The 21,559-nt window shown below is 40.2% G+C and overlaps 1 protein-coding gene across 1 annotated transcript in view; it reads right to left on the reverse strand.

Annotated features, from left to right (window-relative positions):
* LOC140240716 (breast cancer anti-estrogen resistance protein 3 homolog) overlaps nt 1–21,559 on the reverse strand; it is a 61,422-nt gene that overhangs the window by 10,594 nt on the left and 29,269 nt on the right. The window contains exons 3-6 of the mRNA XM_072320480.1: nt 12,650–12,773; nt 9,999–10,104; nt 4,330–4,357; nt 1,987–3,465 (exon numbers count right to left, since the gene is read on the reverse strand). Coding sequence (XP_072176581.1) covers nt 1,987–3,465; nt 4,330–4,357; nt 9,999–10,104; nt 12,650–12,773 — 1,737 coding nt within the window. The remainder of the gene's footprint in view (nt 1–1,986; nt 3,466–4,329; nt 4,358–9,998; nt 10,105–12,649; nt 12,774–21,559) is intronic.

Below are 21,559 nucleotides of genomic sequence, written 5' to 3' on the forward strand. Positions count from 1 at the left end.
CTACTTCACAGCTCAACAACGACACAAAGTCTTGTGTACACATGTTCATTAATTTGATTATTAAACATGCAATGTCTCACGCATCCACTGGCACATACACACACACAGACACACATCGTGGTTAATGTCACTTTTTAAATTCATTTAGTGGGTTTCTAGCCACACATGAACTTTACTTATCATTATCACCACAGGTAAGTATTGTCATTACTTTGTATCCGAAGCTTTTGCCAGACATAAAACTCTGTGTAAAAAGAGCGTAAATGAACAAGATACCCGGTGGATCTATTATATGTCCCTTCATACAAAGTGAAGGAAGTATGAAACATCTTTGATCTATTTCCCACAAAATTTGAAATTCTCAAAGACTTTGTGCAGGAGCCAAGTTCTGATAGGAAATGTCATACCACTTATGTTGGGGAGAGATTTCAGATAATTTATACTGAACATGGCATAAAATTCATTCTTGCGTAAATTAAAACATAAAAACAGACATCAAAGCAAAAACTTTTTGTATCTCTCTTAAATTACCTCTTTCAAATTACAAAATCATATATTCCATATGAAAAAAAAAAAACAAGCATAAAACTATTTTGAAAATGGACGGGCGATTTTGGGTGGTTTAAGGAGTAATAAGGCGGGCAGTTCAGTTACTAACGGGTTAAATTTCATCCCCTGCAGTACGCTTACAAGATTTCCATACGGTACTCGCTCAGTGAAGTCCCAAGATGCTATGATTTGTGTATTGAGACGCGAGTTCCCTAATTTAAACAAGAATGTTCTGCTGAATTCCTGTTCTCTGGTTTGTACCCTTGTCAGGGATAGAACTAGAAGCAGACATGTGTCTATTCAAAGTGTTTGCCAAACAGGGTTGCCCAGGGCCTATTTGCGGTAACTATAGACTCTGGCACACATATACAGAAAATAATCTGTTTATTGGTATACACAAAGAAGATCAAGAAGAAGAGCAAGCCAAGGAGGTTCAAGAGAATGGAGTCACAACTGTCGTATTTCCTTTGAAGTCACGTTCGATGCCGCCACTCGAAAGTATTTGAAGCATGTGGCAAACTGGATCTGCTGCGCAGATAGGAAGACAATTGACTCATGTCTCATTGCATAATCATCGGCCACTTTCTAACGAAAATATGTCTTTGTGATGGTAAATACTTTTCGCCATCCCTACTTATAAAAGATAGGTGGTATTTGATGGTAAAGACACAGGGATGCGCGAATAGAAATTGCGCAAAAAATGATGAAATGAAAATGAAAATTACTCGACTGGCCGTGCCCGGCCACTAATCTGATATATCTATTAATATAGAATTATACTCGAAGATTATTCCATATCAGTTTTATTTGGAGGAATTAAGTGGAAAAGTGATAAAACCGGCTTTTCGGGAGGGTACAGTTTTAGACACTTTCACATGATACAGCTCTGATTTACACTTTTGCACATATTTCTTGAAGGGATTGACCTTGTTTAATGAGCTTTATCATTAAGTGAGATTTCGTTTCATTTAATAGATAAACAAGCAAAATATAGCCAACATTAAGTTAACGTTCAAAATGAATCTTCAGATTGCTCAGCAAGACGGCGGCATCAAACCCCGCCACCAAAGGCACAGATGCACCTGTGGAATTCTTTTGTACATCAATAGAAAAGTGACAACTGTTTGAATAATTACAGCCAGTTGGAACTCCATCTCTTAAACCTCCTTGAGCAAGCACATCAGTAAAATATCTCACAAGTGTCAACTTGGTTGGACCCAGCCAATCTAAACAAATCCGTTGATTTGCACTGAAGTTACAATTCAGTACAAACTTCTGTCTAAACACGCTGTACTCTGCACCATTTATAAAGCTATCAGCAATTTTTCTCACACTTTTGTAATTTGCATCCTGATCTATTGTGAACAGAGAAGTGGCTAAAGGGAAGTGATGGAGTATTTTACCATCAACATTTAGCAAGGATAGATGGTTTATTACCTGTGTGTCAACCAGAGTGAGATGCCTCGCCAGTGCAAGTGGATTCATTTCAAGGAGCATGCGCCTGACAGTGTCCATACAGGTCTTGTCCAGGGGTTTGTTTTCCGCCTCCAGCAGTGAACTGGTAAAATCCTGGGGCTGGAACACCGACTCGGTCTCCCTGACTGGCAGGATCGTTTGCAGCGTGTCCGGGATCTTCTCCAGGTGGTTTGGAGACGCACGCTGGGCCACGCGGGAATAGTCACTGTCCAGCACAGAGAATCGCGTCCCGGATACCACTTTTTTGCGCGGCTTGACATCCAGGCTCTCTCCATCCACTGTGTCCGTCGAGACCGGGGGTTGGATGATTTCAGCCGGGATGGGCTTGGAGTCCTCGTCATGGAGCATGGTGAAGCGGACCGGCGTGGGTCTCTCTTCAACGTCATCGGGAGCATCAATCTCGCTGTAGATGTGTTCTCTAATGGGTGGCTTCATAAGGGTGTTTGTCTGCGAAGGCGCAAGGGTCCCTGATGACGGCGTATCCCTTACCCGGGAGTCAGTCATAGAAGACTCCTCTGTTGGCACACTGGGTTCCGGTCCGTCCACAACACCTGGCACCTTCCCTGGTGAAGGTGTGCCGGGAGAGGCGTCATTGCTCACCCCTAGCATAGTCCCCTCTTCATCTGAGGCAGAAGTGTTCAGACACGGGCGCGTCTCCGCGTAATCGCTCTCGACGGGAGCATAATCTCTGCTGGGACTCAAGATGGGCTCGCTGCCTGTCCTGACGTGGATCACATGGTCTCGCATCGCGTGAGCGGGGCCTGGCCTGTGCGTGGGCGAAGTCCGCCCAAGCAGCGGCTGGCTGTCGGCACGATTTACACTCTGCTTCTCCCCACCACCATTAACGACATGCAGCGAGGCAGGGTTGCTCCCCGACCTCTGCCGTAGGGGGTCGCTCCCATTCATGGACCCCCTGCGCGGGGTCACAACTTTCTTTTGCAATGTGCCATAGATGTACGACGCCGGCAGTTTGTTCGTCGCAGCATACCGGCTGTCCGTGTAACTGAGGGGTTGAGTCCTGTTGATGGGTCGCTGGCTCACAGCTCCAGATGCCTGCGACACAGGCTTACCACTCCCTACATAGAATTTAATGAGTGATGGTATAGTGTCAAAGCACTCTTTCTCAAACTGGTACTGAACACTTGCATAGGGTGAGTGGGCCTTATGGACCACCTTGTTGATCACAAAATGCATGGGGGCATCCTTCCACCGAACGGTAAGCACAAAGTTCCCCGGCTTCGAGATGGAGTCCCTCACGAGGAAGTCCCCATTCTCGCAGATCAGCTTCTCCGCCTTGTCACGGCTGATGCCTCCATGGAACCAGGCGTGGCTCCGGATGTCATGGCTAGGGAGCTTGAACTCCTCTTCCAGCTGCTTGCGGAGGTCTTCTGGGGACAGGTCCTGCAGACTCATCTTGGATCGGACGGGTGAGGGTGGGGTCTGAGGGAAACCAGCAAGAATGTATGAATGATAAAGAATGGAAAGATGCAAAGCAGAATGAGTTCTGTATTTCCTAATAAATGCACGCCATAAACGCATTAGGCACAGTACCTATAGAAGACCAATATGTGATACCACAGCCATCCATCACAATAAAAACTGGTTCTAAATGATATCACCAGGTCCAGGTGTTTATGCATACACCTGATTCCAACCCAAGCTATAAGAAAAGACCCGACTTTATAATCACTTAACTTTTTTAAAGTCCTTATGGAAATGTGGGTAAAGCATTTATATCACAAATACATTGCCAATGCTGCCATTATTCACACATCAAAATCACAGAGATTTTAGAAAGCTTTCAGGGGGACACTTTTGTGTAACATACATCTCATTACGCAAAAATACTTTCAAAGTCCGGAAACTTTTATATTCCTTTGTCAGGATGTGGAAATAAATTCCTTTTCTTCTTCTTCTTCTTCTTCTTGCTTTTTTTTTTTTCTATTTTGCAGGGAGACATGGCTACTCTGCAATGCCTATCACTATCAGTGCAAAGATGGTGTAAAGGAATAAAGGCTGCTATATCACAGAAGATGGCATTAAAAAAAAAATATCACAGTTTAGTGAATTATCTCTCAATGTATACTTGTTGTCTGAAATATGTTGCAATTAAAAAAAGGGGGCATGTTACAAAAGGGATCACAAAAGAGAGATTGGTCATCTCCTAAAGACTCTTTTGAACTCTTCTGGAGAGCTGAACCAAAATATCAGTGGTTTAAATCATATAAAAGAAATTCCTCAGATAAATGGTCAGCAGTGGAGCATAACAAAGACACCATAGAAAAGGATTGATTAGAAACTCACCCTACTGAGTTGGTCTTCTGGTATTGAGCTGCAGATAAAAGTGCATGGAAGAGAGGAAAGAGAAAAACAAAATTAGACGTTGAGGACCACATGGTGCACATATCAAAGCACATAAACTAATAATCGATGTCTACCAAGTTACCTGCGACAGGAGAGCATACGTGACTGCAACACATTCATGGCTAGGAGAGCAAACAGCTCACATGCCGAGATCAGATTTGCAGATGTGCGCCGTTCCACTCCCCATTCCAACTCTGGTAAACATCAAAACACTAGAAACAGTCTGAGAACTCAAAACAACATCTGCATTTCAATCCCAACAAAACAGAATCAAAGAAAGAACATGGGAGACAAGAGAACATCCACAGGTATATCTGGCCGTCTCTGGCAAAAAGAGTCACATCTATGACACGAGGTCCAAATCATGAGACCCTGAGAAACACGAGAGCCAGATGATAAACCCAGACAGCCCGACTAAAACTCACAATCTCGTCCCTCCTTGTGAGAGCTTGGTGCTCCAGAGCTAACGGGATGCCACACACACACACGTGCATCTGATTTGGTGGAAGTCAGTAGTAGTCAGTCAATACCACGCCAGTAGTAGTCAGTCAATACCATGCAGCACTGGTGATCAGATGAACTTGAGTCGGGCCTGTGACTCAGCTCGGCTCGTCCCGTTAAGAGAAACACCACAACAGTCATCGATCGTTGCTGGTGGTATGACCTTGTCTCAGCAGGATCAATCTTTCCCCCCTTTACCGGCTAGTCTTGGTGGACCTAACTCCTCTCACACGTTTATCCCCTCTGATCATGCAAAACCTTGCAGACGTCATGGCTACGGTTGCTATGGCAACACTTTTGATGATCCTAACACAAGCAACTCCAGCACACATACATACAGAATTCAGCGAAAGAAAAAGAATGAAACTGAAGGCTGATATGATACGATCAATGATAAGGATACAGGAAATCTCCTTCAATGCATCGTGCAATAAGTATGCAAGCTGCTCTCCTAATGTCTTTTTTTTTTTTTTTTAATGTGTTCCTGTTGCAACATAGCTTAAATAACAATGCACCAGTCATAACTTGGTCAAAAGTTGCAGAGGTAGAGAGACATACACAACAGCATCATGCAAGACCAAAACAACAACCCAAAAACCTATGGCATATCCACACCATCGGGTAGAATGCAGTGCAGAGCAACAAGACTAGCTGTACAAAGTGGAAGTACGTAATACTTCCACATCTCCCATGCCATTACACCTGTAAATAGGACAACTATCACAGATCCGGAATGCAGACTCCCTGTGAGCGACCCACAGAGCTGCATTCCGATTGCCAACTTTAAAGGAAGTCTGTTCGCGTCACAGAGACCAACGGCCAAACAGAGAAACGCATCATGAATTGATTTCCCTCTGATGGATTGGTCAAAATATTAGATCATTTGATTCACATGGAAGAGGTCATACCAGTTCCACATTTCCACAGCTTCAAAGAGATTGGACTAACAGGTATTTAGTTTACCATCATTATGTTTACTAATCTTTTCACTAAAACTATGATGACTAATTCTACTACAACTATTAATACTACTTTTACCACTTAGACTAATATTGATAGTTCTACTACTCTACCACTTTTACAGATCGTATGCAACTATACTTCAATCATCTACTACTTCTAGTACTGCTACTACTACTTCGTAACTGGTGTTTTTGCAATTGAAATGATCTCTTCTTACAGTGGCTCCATCACAAGCAATTTGATTCTCTCTCAGAAATACTATAATCTGCTATCTTCCGTCATATCTGCAACAGGCTGCAATACAACAGAGACAATCTCCACGAAACTTTAAGTTTGCTTGCTTTCACTATTACTTCTAGGAACAGCCACAGCAGGTCAAATGGCACTTTACCCACGCGCACCCTCATAAACTTAACAACCTAAAATTGTCTCAATGAGAGGCAATACTGCAAAATTATGGACTTTGTACGACCAGCCTACTGTACATGCAAACAATGCAAAACAAATAAATCATTACACTCCCACATTCAACTTCCATTCGAACATAACCACTAACTGATCCATATTTCCTCTTCCGGCAAAAAAGGAAAAAAAAGTAGAAGTCTATTCTTTTCTCCATACCCAAATATGATAATTGTCATAATCTTTTTTTCCCCCTTCTTTCTTTCTTTTTTTTTTACTTCACTGCACCGATTACCAGCAGACAATGGTATCGTAAGTCTGCAATTATTACTCAGTTCTTTTTCTTAAAAACCAAAACAAAACTTGAATCAACAGCTACATAAGACATTTCATTAAACCCCTAACACATCATTTAATCAACCATTGATACCATCGTACTGTTCACTATTGTGTACTCAAGATCATTAACTTGTATATTCTAATATTTTATTACTTTTTTATGTTATTTTTTCATTGTGTACTCAAGATCATTTTGAATTTTCTATATGTTTTTTTTTTCTACAGAAGACAAAAATAATAAATTGCATTGAATTGAATCGACTGGAATCATCACAGTTGTTTAACATTTACACATAAACAGCAATTTATTTATACACACAAACAGGAAGATGGAAGTGGTGTTGGGAAACGAGGGAAGGTTAAAATTTGTTTTACAATCTTTTCATCCCCCCTCCATCCCTGTCTCCCTTTCCCGTTCCCTTTTCACCGGAGCAGAGCAGGATATTTTCATTGCTGAAATCCTCCACTAAAGCCCTATACAGCAAAGCAGCCATAGATGGAACAGAGCCCAGTGAATCTAAGAGAACGACATCCTGTATGACAACATGAAAATACTGGTCAAAACAATTATATTGAAATTCTCCATCATAGTAATAAATATAGCAGAAGGCATCATCTGTCAGTAAAGGGGAAAAGAGAACATAAAACTAAACACAAGTTTGACATATAGTGAGGTGCCCGCACCTCGTCAGGGGCCCGAATACCGTCACCCCGCTTAAAATTGTTTTAAGCGCACTAAACAAAAATTTATGCCCGGGACTGTGTTCAGTACGCTTGAAACTTGGCAGGGCTACCACAACCAAGCAAATTTTGGTGAAAACCGAACAGTTTTTCGCGAAAATATGGAATTTTAATCGGAATAGGACTCTACGTGTTTAAGTATCACCGCTGTCCCCGCACGCATCTTTTACGTGTATGTCTATGGGAGCATCACGGTCACCCGCACACGTCTGTTACGTGCTTTGTCTATGGGAGCGCGGGTGACGAATTGCAGGCCCCTTCCTTAGTGCGCAACTTTTTCACATTGTTCGCGTTTGACGACGATAGCTGCAAATTTTCGATATCGGTCAGTGAGCTTGTGATTCCATTGGAATTTTCAGCATTTTTCCTGTATGTGAGTTGAATTTCAAAGAATTTCAGTGGCGAAATGTGATTCAAATATGTGCAAACATTAACTATGACGAGGTGCAGGTCACCCAAGTATACTGTACATACCACTTCAGTGGGAGCATTCAGCTGTATTAGGATATTGGTGCATCTTATCTATCCCTTTGTAATTTCTTTATTCATAACCACTACGTGTTAAAGTGACTCCATTGATCAAAATAACTAGATTTTACACCTACATGTAGCAGTCCTGTGGGATTGCTACCGACAAACACAAACAAGGTTACGTATCTTGATACAATAGGTGTGGCCAATTTGATGCCATCCCTCTTCAATTTTCCGACTGATATATCTCCCGGGCCCCCTACAGTCAATGTTCACACCTTCATCTTACTGAGCATTTTCACCATGAAAAGCTGTTGCAGTATCATGAGGTCACATTGTGGTTGTCCATATGAACCACCACAAACGGAGACAGAAATGATACGAAACGAGAACAAACCCTCTTGCATACCATCACATCCCTATACAATATACAAGTGTATTTACAATTGAGCACCCGTGTTTTTAAGAAACCACTAAAGGGTGTGTTCTAAGTAATGAAATGTGCTCCAGTACAGACCAGAAAGAGATAGAGAAGACTACAAAATTATCTTTACCTATTTGGGACACTGCTCTCAATTCATTGTGTTTCATTTTCTTTCATTTTACTGGTTTCAGTTCAAGAACTTCTGAGAAGATAAATCAATCAATCAAGTCAAATAATGTGCCCCTCCCAAGTCGAAAGGTCATTTATTGATTCAAGTTTTGGGGTCAAACCAGACAAGTTCAGAGTAGTTTGAGACTGAAGAATGACAGAGAGGTGAACAAAAAAGGGTGAGTGTATTTGTTCCTTTGAAATGATGTCAAAATCTTCTTAAAATCAATGCAGAGTCCTCCCTCTTCTACAGGTCTAAATCAAAAGATAGAAAAATATATGCTTCCTCAATCAAAATGAGAGATGAGGCATGCATGATGTGACAGGGGTCACAATCAAATGTCAATTCTGTCTGCATTACAGATGCGACCAGAAGGTTGAGGTTTCATACTTAAAGCCACTGTGGGTTTGACAATTTCAAAGGTAAAAGAACTTCCCATGGATATATACCCTAAATATTGGGTAGATTAGGAAAGAGAGTAATAGACTATTTTTGATATATCAAACATGCAAACTGATTTACAGGGGGATATAATATATTTATAATTTCAAAGGTAAAAGAACTCCCCATGGATATATACCCTAAATATTGGGTAGATTAGGAAAGAGAGTATTAGACTATTTTTGATATATCAAACATGCAAACATCACAGCCTATCATAAAAATCTGTGTTTTTTTTTTCTCATGTTCCCCTTTAAATATTTAAACAGCAAAACACAAGGAAAACAAGTTGCCATCCATGGAAGAATGGGGGATGATTTATAGAGATTTTTAAATGTGCAAAATCAGACAAAGAATCCCCCTACGTCCTGGCAGAAATGCTGGAAGACCACAGGGACTAGTCATTAGTCATACTCATTATAACATGAAGTAGCGGAACTAATTGATCACAGTCATTCACGAAAAACCAACCCTGGAGAAGAATTTACCCCACAAACATTCTTTCTTCCCAACCAAAGTAGCATAGCATTTGGCAGACATTACGTAAAAGCTTACTGGTTTTCGACATATGATACAAAATTTCTAATCAGAATGAAGTTTACCTCGTGACTCAAGAAATGATAACAAAATCTCATCGACCAATGAACTAAAAAACTTAACACTGATACGATGAATACTTATGACCAAATGAAGAAACAACAAGCATTTGCCACTTTGCATACTGGTAGTAATTATATTTGTATTTAATGATGGTGATTACAACAATAAAGGTGATACTAAGTAATCACAATAATAATGGTAATTATATAACAATAATAACAATAATAATTATTATAATTACTCTTACTATTACTATTATTATTATTATCATTATTATTATTATTATTATTATTATTATTATTATTATTATTATTATTATTATTATTATTATTATTATTATTATTATCATTATCATTATTATTGTTATTATTATTATCATTATCATTATTATTACTATTACTATTTAGATGATTCTAAAAGGAGGTACATATTGCTTTGACATCACATTAAATGGAATAACTGCCACTGATTATTCAAATGGGCACAACTTCTTTCGACATATTTGGCCAGACTCTTTGCTAAAATCTAGTGTCTTTTCGTCGGTGGTCAAACGCTAACCTGTATCGGCAGAGCCTAGACGGGGACGGAGGTAACTGGCTAGCGGAGGTCACTATACTCCTGGGTGACCGTGGTGGGGTGGACGACAGAGGTGGAAGAGCAGCACCTGGAAAGAGATTTACATGAAAGAAATTAACACAGAACTCTGTCAAATTGTTGTGACACACACGCACACACATACGCGTCTATGGTGGAAATCGAGGACATGTTTTACCCACAAGAATTTTACCACATAACCGAGGACCTGTGTGTTAAGCAGAAATCTTGTCAACCGAGGACTCATTTGTTGTATATTACCATACAACCGAGGGGCTACAAACATGTACCCCTAAATGCAAAAGCAGACTGTCTGGAATGGTCTGCAAGCCGAGGACGTCCTCGGTTCGCCAGGTGTCCTCGGTTTAAATGTAAAATTCATGTGTATGTCCTCATTTTCCACAATGGGTATAGTGCATACACACACACACATTGGTTCATATTTAATCTGTCCTCTAATTCCTGTGCAAAATACTCAGCATTCAAGAAATATGAGAAGTTCCATTTTGCCTATTGAGTAATGACCAACCTCATCATCTAAGAACCACCATTGTAAAATGCCATGGACAATGCACGCCAATAACTCGCTGGTGGTGATGTAAACGTTAACAATGTATTAAGTCACAGTTTTCAAGACAGACACATAATATACAATACATAAACATAGCAGAAGTCAGCCCACATGGCTGGAGATCTTACTCAATTATGAGAACGGTCCACACAAAATCTCAAATGAAACTGTAATGTTGCCTGCATATTTTGTGATTTTTATTGGCAATTAATAAATTCTTATTGATCAACACCCTCACTCTGAATCTAATACCATAAATCAGTCAATTTGCAATTTTGCACATTGACATAACAAAGCTCATTGTATGCCTATCAGCAGGTTCTCTTTGATATTGGCTTGTAATCTCCAACCGAGACTATGAAATGAAACCTATTTGTTTTGATACTGGCGAATTAATCAATTTTTTAATTTACACCATCCTCCATAAAAATGATATGCCAAAAGATGCCTTCTACCTTGAATACTATGATAAATTCTTTCTGCGCAACTGAAGGAAAACCAACATGATAAACCTCTCAGAGTGAAGGGACTACAATATCAGATGAGTTTGGTGACCATAAAATCCCTCTTCGGCCAAATTTCCTGAGGCAATTTGCTCAGCATCCAAAATAATTTGCCCTGAGACGGGGAAAGCTGGCCTGCACGTTCTCTCTTCGCATCTGAGTCTGTCACTGAAGCCCCGAGGGAGCAGAGAGCATAATCTCCCAAAATCTTCAGGGGGTTACTTGGAAACCCCCGGGGACCGGTTACCCCGAAGAAATGTCCCGCAACATCCTGACACCCTTGTAGGATAAAAGACAGAAGGAACCTGTAATAACCTCTCCACCCAGGCATACAAAGATGCATACCATCTAACATCCGTTGAGGACAGAGTGATTTTGCTACAACACGCATTTCCCATAGATGCTTGCCCGAGTATATTCGGGACTCGTCTTCAACAGACAGCCTTTTCACGCCTTGGAGAATATCGACACCAAATTGGCACATACCAGCAACACTGTTGCAAAAATATTGGTATGTGCATTACAATGCATGATTGATTCCAACTAGTATTTGTCCTCCTTGTTGATCCTACTAAAAGCTCAATTAAACTATACTACCTCTTCTGCATCTTACTCCTCATATGTTTTGTAGACTAAGATAACACAGAAGGATTATACATACATTAATATATTGAATTATATGACATGAATTTTCCTTATTCTCACTTTTTCTGATAAAATAAAGCAATACTAATACACAAATCTTCTTCATCAAATTTAACCTGAATTATGAAGGATGTGTATGTTTTGTAAAGCCACGAAATGATGATATAAAAGTCATATTTAGATTAACAAAAGGCTTGGAGTGATGACAAAAATGATAGCTTCCTGATATATCAAAATAGATGTCATATATTCAAATTAATTAATTCTAGCAACAAGTTGTTTTTATTGCAACTGATTGGCGAATTGCCCTACATCGACATAAATAAGCTCTGTTTATAGTTCTGACTTTGCTGATAGTTGTGCCTTCTTTGGGACTTCTCAATTTTTCTAATACTGTTTAATTCTGCAATGATCTGTTGAGTAATCTTTTATGGCTTTCACTCAATTTGACCTTTGCGTTAACAGGTCTTCTCCTTCGGAAGATCTGGTGTTCGTCAAACAAATCATCTCACACTTTTTCGAATATCCTTTCTAAGGATGTAGACGAGGTTATATGTCTGTTAAAGAAAATTCAGTGCAGCTGATCTTCATTAAATCATTATGTATGCTTTCTACCGTGTAGATACATATTTTTGATAATTGAGGAAAAGCATTAAACTTTGACAGCACTCAGCTTCTCAAAACGGGTAAGGTGAAACAGAATTTTAGTCTATAAACAAGTTCCTGAAGGAGAAGATTATTCACGAGGACACGTACAGAATTGTGAAATCTCAAAAATTTGTAACATCTGCCATTAACTACTCTCCTAAATACACCTTGTTTGTTGTTTATATACTCTCATTCATACATTAATTTTAATACATCTGTACTTGTGTACATATGTGTGCTTTCCTTACCTGTTATGCTGGTCCTCTTTAGCTTTTCGCGAATGAAGACGAGGTTGGATGCCAATCTGGCTCGGTGTGCACCATTGCGTATTCCGATGTCCAGCAGATCTTTCTCACTCCAGTGCAGCAAATCCTGTACAGACGAGGGATGGTATACAAACACACACAATCAGAATTGGGCCCAAAACTATGCAAATTTGTCGCTCGGCTCTGACCAGAATAATTCATGAACAGTGCTGAGCTTTGACCAGAAAATTATATAAACAACGCCGAGCTTTGACAACATCCATGCATCATGCAGCTCAACCAGAACGCGGACTTAGACTGACAGTTACTAAAGCACATTTTACCCCATACCACCATACCAAGGACCACTGCAATGCAAAACAGCATTGTTACACTCATCTGGCCTTCCTATTGTGAGCCCTTTGAAAAATCCCTTCATTGTTTGCAGTGTTGGGTAAGGCTAGACAGAGATACTTGTGTAGGAATGCACTTTAGACTGCTGCCTTCTGGAAAACAGTTAATCTTATGGAACACACAGATATGGGGCAGAGATTACACATTTGTATGTATGCTGTACATTCCTCCACACAAAAGTATTTGATACTGTCAAAGAGTTAGGCAGAGACAGATCTGCAAGGACAAGCAAACAAACAAACAATCATAGCTGCATTGTATTCACATCACACCTGAAAACAAGATCTGACCTAGGGGTCTTGTGCTCACCCGGCCCTGGTATCGCAAGTTCACCTTCCATGCATTCAAGCAGACTCTTACCTCAGAACATTGCAAACTGGGGGAGGGGGGGGGGGGGTGGAGATAGCTTTGAGAGCTGGGGACATGGTGTCCATTTGCATATTCCATCACACTCATAAAAATACCTGCCAAATACACTGTACATAGAAAGTTTGACAATGCAGTTTGAAAAAGAAAAAGAGACCTCTATCACTTCTGATTCTAGAGAATAATATTGAATATTTCTTAATTTGGGAGGTTTGTGCCCCTTGGGCCCCCAAGGAGAGCATATGGTACCCATTCGAGCAAATTGAGATCCTATCCCCCAAGGAATGCTGCCTGCCAAGTTTGGTGAAAATCAGTCATGGGGTTTTCAAGAAGAAGATGAAAATGTAAAAAGTTTATGCACGACGGAAGAAAAGCGATTGCAATCGCTCACTTGAGCCTTCCATCCACCTAACCATATCAGCATCAAATTTCTCTTTTTAAAGTAACAAATAAAGACAGAATAAACTGACCAGAAAATAAATTATTAGTGGAAAAGTGAGCAAAGAAAATAGGAATCCATCGGGAGTCGAGAACCCGAGACCTCCGGATTGCCAGACCGGTGCTCTACCGACTGAGCTATAGAAAGCCCTAGTACAGTGTTCGTCCCAGAAACCCTTAATTCTCAATGCTCGGGTGGTCAGAAGCTATAGCAGTGTGTTTGTGTGTGACACACACGCACACACTTAGAACCTGGCATCTAAAACCCGAAGGATAATTCAACTTGGGGATAAATGCGAGGGATTCTTTTTAAAGTACTTACACATGTACGTTTAATATGATGATTAATCCAATTATGTATGATACACATGTTCATCTCTCAAGCATTTGTCATTATCGGAGGCTACATTGGGTATTTGCCTCCCGTGGACCACCCACAAAGATTGGCGCTGCTCCCTTCCAAGTGCAACATATTGATTCGACAAAACTTCCTGCTACCCTACCAGCCTTGAACATCACAATTCTTTGAACCATGACCACGCGGGTGCACTATACAGGACTTGGATCTCACAAGAGATATTTCACACACCTACACACACAGATCATGTAAATCATACGGCATGAAAATATAATGACATCAGGGTATGCAAACAAACTCCACAAGATCAATGTCTCAGATCACTGACTTTGCAGCATATATGTAAAGAGGCCATCTAAGGCATTGTATCATATTCCTCAATACCCTGTTTGGCATAAAATATTTGGGGAATTTTGCCCCCTTCTCTTTTTTTTTTTTCTTGTTGTTTTCTGCAAGTGCACCTCACCCCACAGAAAATGACTTCCAAGTTTGCAGATCCGCTCGACTGTTTCAACATCCGTTTGCTCTAGCCGTGCGTGCTGGAACGACAGGACTCCGTCCCACTATAAAGCTCACGTTCTGGATGGAAGACCCAAGACTACACATCAAAATCCAATGCCTGGGCTTGAGCTACTGTATGAAAGACATACGTCCACTTCCAGTTAAGAAGCATATACTGCAAGGTTTTAAAGCCTTTTAACGTCCAGCTTTCAGTTTGCATAATCTTCCTTCAAATGGTTTCAACAGAATCCTGTTCTATCTTTTCCCCTTCACGCACTGATAGGTTTTCTTTCTGCCTTAAAAAAAGTTAAATGCTAGTCTTCTTACAAACACTACAGAGGGATATTTAACCCTTGGATTAAATACATGCCATCCTAACATGAATAGTCTTTAAACTGACTACGGCTACAACAATGGAGAGGAATCCATTCTGCATGATGGTATACTTTCATAGCACTAAATATATCATGCATCTTTTATGTGAATAAAACAGAAATGGTCTGGGAATGAGACTAAAGAAGATGGGGGTGGGGTGGATGGTGTGCTTCAATAAGTAAAGGACTCATCGCCTGATAATCAATACACTGAGACTATTTAGCATACTACCAGCCCTCTTCTTGGAATGTCTGTGGACAATACATGCTCTTGTGAATAAGTGTCATGATAAAGGCTCATTACGAAGCATGACATCAGCAGTGGAGGGCTCCACTAATTTCATTCGAAATAGATCGGTCATGACGATACTATGCGTATCATTGATCACCACTGCAGATAGAGATGAGCTAATGCCACAACTGCCTAACAGTTGTTACATCTTGGCACTTGAAGAAGAAAAACAGAACAAAGACGCAAAGAAATCTGGACTCCATGCATGCATAGGACATACTCTAATCAGTTAACGTGGTGACGCTTGTATGCTCATGACTACTAAAGGGAAAGCATCTAATCCCCCCCCCCAAAAAAAAGTAACTGAATAAATAAATAAATCAAATTAAATCATATTAAATAGAAAAAAAAAATAAATAAATAAAAAGAAAGAAAATGGAATGGATAAACAAACCATCACCCAATGAATATGTTAACAAATAAATATGGAAGGTTACTGAAACAACAAACAAAATTACACAATTCTAGATTATGAGCATTGAAAGGTAAGCTCATCATTGACTAAAGGATGACGTAGCTGTGACGTCACTTGGTTTGTGGAGGCATTTACGTTGAGCTCTCAAAAACCACTGCTTTTGACCTAATTTGGAGAATCTGCCCAGCTGCAAATTGTTTTGATTCAATTCAACCGCAATAACAAATCACGGGGCAGTGAATCTCCTTGAGCATTTTGTATACCCACACCCACAAACTGAATGAAAAAAAAAAAAAAATCAAGAAAAAAAAAACTCAGTGCCTCATTGATGCCACATATCAAAATATCAGAACTAGCACAAAGTGGGTAGGCCTTTACATGGCCCATGTCTGTATTTCAAGCTGGACCTCTTCTACTAAAGTGTCACTAAAACAGTCCTTGGTTTCTGATTTTTTTTTTAAATCTCACAGCAGAGATCACGCATGCAAACACTGTTACAAACAGCAAATAAATTAAACCTTACTGTACTTTTATTCCCTTGAAATTACCAACAAAAAAAAAAAATACTACAATTACCCTTCAAAAAAAAATATCAAGTCAGCAACAAATTGTTTGGTAACAAGAAGAGAGGGATTTAAAAAAAAAAAAAAAAAAAATCACACCGGAAGTATTCATAACTCAATTAGTGATTTGGAAAAAGCAAAAATATGAAATAACAGGATCATTAACATACATGGCCTTTCTATAAAAGAAATAAAGAGTATAAGAAAGAAGGACTGTTATGTATATATATAATATACAATATCCGCTAATATGCAATGGAATTTCCTCTGTTTTTAAAAGGCCATAGATATCAAGGTAACATTATTTATGGGAGAGAGGAAATATCCCAACAAGGTTGTGGTGATGACTTCCTTTGTTACTCATTGCCATAATTATCATCAAATCACTAAAAAAACTTAGAAGTAAATCCCACATCCTTTGGTCAGATTATTCTTCATGGGTTATCCAGATGCTTCCACGAAATGGGCTGAACACAAAGACTTTTTCTTTTTTCCAGTCACTACGAATTCATACAAATTGGCAACTGTGATGGCCCATATATTGTCTAGATGAAAAAGGTGGTTCTATGTTTTAAATGTTTTAAAAAAAAATGTTCTATGGAATATTAATTGACAGATCATGTACATAGCATTTCATTAAATATCTTTCTGTTTGTCACAATGTATATGATAGCCAATTTCGGGGCAAGTCCTTCCAAAGTATTTGTACCTGTGTGTGCGGACTCAACAAAATGCAAGATCATTAAAGTAAAAACACTTCAGGAGGTGGAAACCTGAGGAAAACATCAGACAATCCCTTCAAAATTTATGAATTTTTCGAGTTCGGTGAATTCTATGCACTACTCTCTCTGGTACGATCTCTTCCTACACTTTGTGATGTCACAATAAATATCTAGAACAACATCAAGGAAATAAAACAGGAATTACACAAAACTTTTCCTCAATGCTTCCAGGGCACTTGACCTTGTTCTTCCAGAATGCATGGAGATTCATATCAGGCTCAGACAATGTGTACTTTTCATTCAAAAAGAAATGAATAGGTTCACCTTTAACCATGAAGAATGTTTGCCAGTAGAAAAGTAAACATTCATGTGAGGATTTTTAATTCATCCCCCCCCCCCCCCCCGAAGTACATGGTTTCAATTCATTTCTTACTCTGAAGAATGAATTCTTCTGTCAACTTACTGGGTTCATATGTTTCACAGGCAATCAACTGCCAGTGGCCACTCCTTCAATGCCCTGCTAAGTTGTTAATCACAGTGTCATTCCTACAGCCACACAACAAACTCTTGTCAAAAAGTTATTACAAAAAAAAAAAAAAAAACATTTTGCAAGTACAAATGAAAAAGAAAGAGAAACCACACTTTTTATCTGATTCATGCTAATATCTTGTGTTGCAGGATACTACAAGACATTCAACTCTTTTTGGTCCCTCTGATGGGAATGTCCTTTTAACCCATTCCATACTGAATCTCAATAGACTTAATACACAAATCACCAGGTTCCTATCAAGTACAAGTAATTTTGTGTGGTAAGACATGCCTAGCTGATGCTGCTTCTTCAATCATTAGTGCAGCTTTGTAGTAACGTTCAATAGAGCACCACTGTGGAACACAAATGCCCCAGCATCCGGAAAAATCATTAATAGAAGGGAGAAAAAATTGCATAAATACTGTATATGTAACTCCTTTGTTACGTTCAGTCAATATTGCATCACATTTGCAGTAGATTTCACTAGAAACAAGGCATCCACATTGTGGTGTGTGAGCTGTCGTATGAATCACCCCCATTGTAGATCTGTGTGTGTGTATTACTACGTGGAAAGGAGGCAGTCTATATAATTCAATTAATCCATTATTGGCAATTCACGCTATAAAGTGCAGTTGCATGTTGTTGACAAATACTTGCGGAAGTACGCAAGCAGCATGCTCCAAGGCACACTGCTGGATATTGTTTACATAAACAGTGCTGGACATTGATACTCCCAACAAACTGACTATTTAGTATTAACAGTTTTTCTCCATCACTGAGGAGAGTCTGTGGACTCTTACAGCTCACAGTCACAGGGGCCAAGCAGAGTACTTGCACTTCTATTTCGACATTAACGGCACAATACTATGAGAAAGCCTTTTTACCCAACAGCTTTATGGTTTATTTCCGTAAGGCAGTCACCCAGAGACACAGTGCACATTCACACTGCCATTAAAAAAAACACACACACATACAGCTTTTTTGCACATTCTGTTTTTTCGTTAAAAGTTCCAAGTAACAACTGAATGTGAGCAAAAAATTAAAATTGAAAATTCTCCGAAGAAAAAATGTTTTTGTAAACTCAGCAGTTTTGTTCAGGGTTGCCCTTTGGGGGTTTTCTTTGTTTGTTTTTGTTTTGTTTTGGTTTTGGTTTTGTTTTTTGGTGTTTTTTTTTTAGGCCAGTGTAAATGCTTGACATCCTGGCTCACCGGTTTTATTCTAGTGTTTGGTCAAGTGATAACCACCCTAAGCACTAAAGATCTCCTGCCGATCTGCCATCACCACTGTAAGAATCACCAAGAAAAGTGACCTATGCTCTATTCCAGGGGAATTTAGAATTAGACATAGTTAAATTGAGCTTTATTCACACTTTATGTTTACGTGTACAAGTTGTAGGTTTTAATGCAGTGCAGTATGAAGATACTGAATAACAAACATTACCACATCAAAAGGATCATATGCTTGTACAGTATTCTGGTAGGCTCCACAGGGAAAATTAACCTGTTGAGGATGAGTCCCAAGTATTATACTCCTGGCAAGTGTCTATGGGAAATGCATGCTGTAGCAAAATTAGCCCGTCCTCAACGGGTTAATGTCAGGATACTAGAGCACAAAATATTTGGGGTCTGTGCATAACGGCTACAATTTGTCAGCCTCTTGCTGTCAGGCATCATTAAATCCAATGAATGCAAGTGAAGTCGAATTCATAACATCCTGGCTTTAATTCAATACCATTTCGAGCAGAACAAATCACAATCAACACAGGCTAATGATTGCCATGTTTATATCACTCACTTGTGTTAATGTTAACTGTTGCTGTGCCTTGTCTGCAGAAACAGACCCTAAACTCCAAAATACTTCATGATGCTCTGTTGAAGATCTAGGTCATTTTCACACCTACTGAGAAACGTAACTACTGTATACACCGAATATTTCGTGAGGTTTTTATTTTCGCGAATTTCGCAAGTCATTCGCGAAATTAAAAACACATGAAAATATTGACTCTAATACCGATATGAATGTGACGTACACGTATACATTTCTCCGTTCAGTACATGACTCCACAATCGCGAATTTAACCACTCGCGAAATTGTCGGGAAGTCCTGATTCGCTAAAATTTAGACTCGTGAAATATATGGCGTATACAGTATAATGCTGAATTACAAGCAGGAACCGAATTACTGTCCATTCATACAACCAAGGAAGGCTTCATGGATTCTGCAGTTTTGAATTTCAGAGCAAGGAGGGGCGTTCTGACTTCTTTCCAAGTTCCCATCGATCACTCTTGAGCAGTAAGTAGCCTGCGCTTTGACTGCAGTGCGAGCACATGAGGAGCCCATTTTCTATGACGGAAGCTGTTGAAAGGTCAACATAAGGTCTGCCAAAAAAAAAAAACACGATTTTTGGAGGCCAATCCCTTCACATGACTGTTTCATTATGTAATTCTGACGAATTGTGATAGGAAAATGCCTCCGGACCATCATTTGAACAAAACTGGAAGTACGATTCAAATCAGCCTCCATGATTCCAGTTTGCACTCAAACGTCAAGAGTGCTTAATTTGAATCACGATTCTAGTAATGCCTCATTACAATTGTGCTTCAAATTAACCCATTGAGGACGGTTTGATTTTGCTACAACACGCATTTCCCATAGACACCTGCCTGAGCATACTAGGGACTCATCTTCAACGGGTTAAGCACTCTTCTGTACATGAGAAAATGAGACTAGATTTTTGGGGGGGGGGGGAGAGAGACCACAAGAAGCACACCATATTGTGGTCTGACAACCACAAGGACCTTTTCCTCACTCCAGTTCAAAACCTTCTTCTTCTTCTCTTGGTTGTCTCTCGAAGTCCAAGGAAGACTAGGTGTTGCGCCCTCGTTGATGTGTTCGCATGTGACTGCGTAGTCCAAAGCTGGAGGCACACACGCGGTTACAGGTGGGACATGGGATGCCAGACGGTGGGACACAGGTAGATGCAGCTTGATGCCGTCTCTCCCGAGCAGCTGCAAGGCGTTGGCGGCGGTTTACTTCAAAGGCAGTTACAGCCTTCTTTGTTAAGGCTCGCCATCGATATCTGTCTACAGCAGCTGTCTCAAGTTCACGGGGTTGTAAATGCGCCCATTTGAGGTTGGCTTTAAGATTGTCTTTATAACGTTTCTTGGGACGGCCTTGATTGCGATTGCCCCGTGACAGCTCGCTATAGAGGAGCTGACGAGGGATTCTTGACTCTTCCATGCGAATGACATGACCGGACCATCGGAGTTGAGCTTGGAGGATTTTGGCTTCAATGCTTGATGTCCTGGCTCTGTCCAAGACCTCTTGGTTTGTGATGCGATCTTGCCATCGAATATGCATAATGGACCGCAGAGAGCGCATGTGGAACTGTTCCAGCTTTTTGGTATGCCTGCGGTACAGGGTCCATGTTTCGCAGCCGAAGAGCAGGGATGACAGGACAACTGCATTGTACACCTTGAGTTTGGTTGAAAGGCGAACGTTTTTGTGTTGTAGGACTTTCGTGCGTAGTCTTCCAAGTGCCAAGCTGGCCATCTGTATTCTTGCTGCTATTTCATTGTCAAGAGTACCGTCACTGGAGAGCGTACTGCCCAGGTATTTGAAGCTTTTGACATTTTTAAGCTGTATGCCATTAACAGTGATGCTTGGCTGGCAGGGTGCACTGTTCGGTGCTGGCTGGAGGAGGACTTCTGTCTTTCTGAGGCTGATTGTAAGGCCAAACATCTTCGACGCTTCAGAGAACTTGTTGACGATCAACTGTAGGTGGTTCTCTCCATGTGCCATCAGAGCACAATCATCTGCGAACAGAGCTTCAAGAATGAGCCTTTCCAGCACCTTTGTCTTTGCTGCAAGGCGTCGCAGATCAAACAATGACCCATCTAATCTGTACCTGATGTAGATGCCAAGGTCAAGGTCTCTGACAG

This window comes from Diadema setosum, chromosome 17 (genome assembly GCF_964275005.1).
Source record: "Diadema setosum chromosome 17, eeDiaSeto1, whole genome shotgun sequence".
NCBI lineage: Eukaryota > Metazoa > Echinodermata > Echinoidea > Diadematoida > Diadematidae > Diadema > Diadema setosum.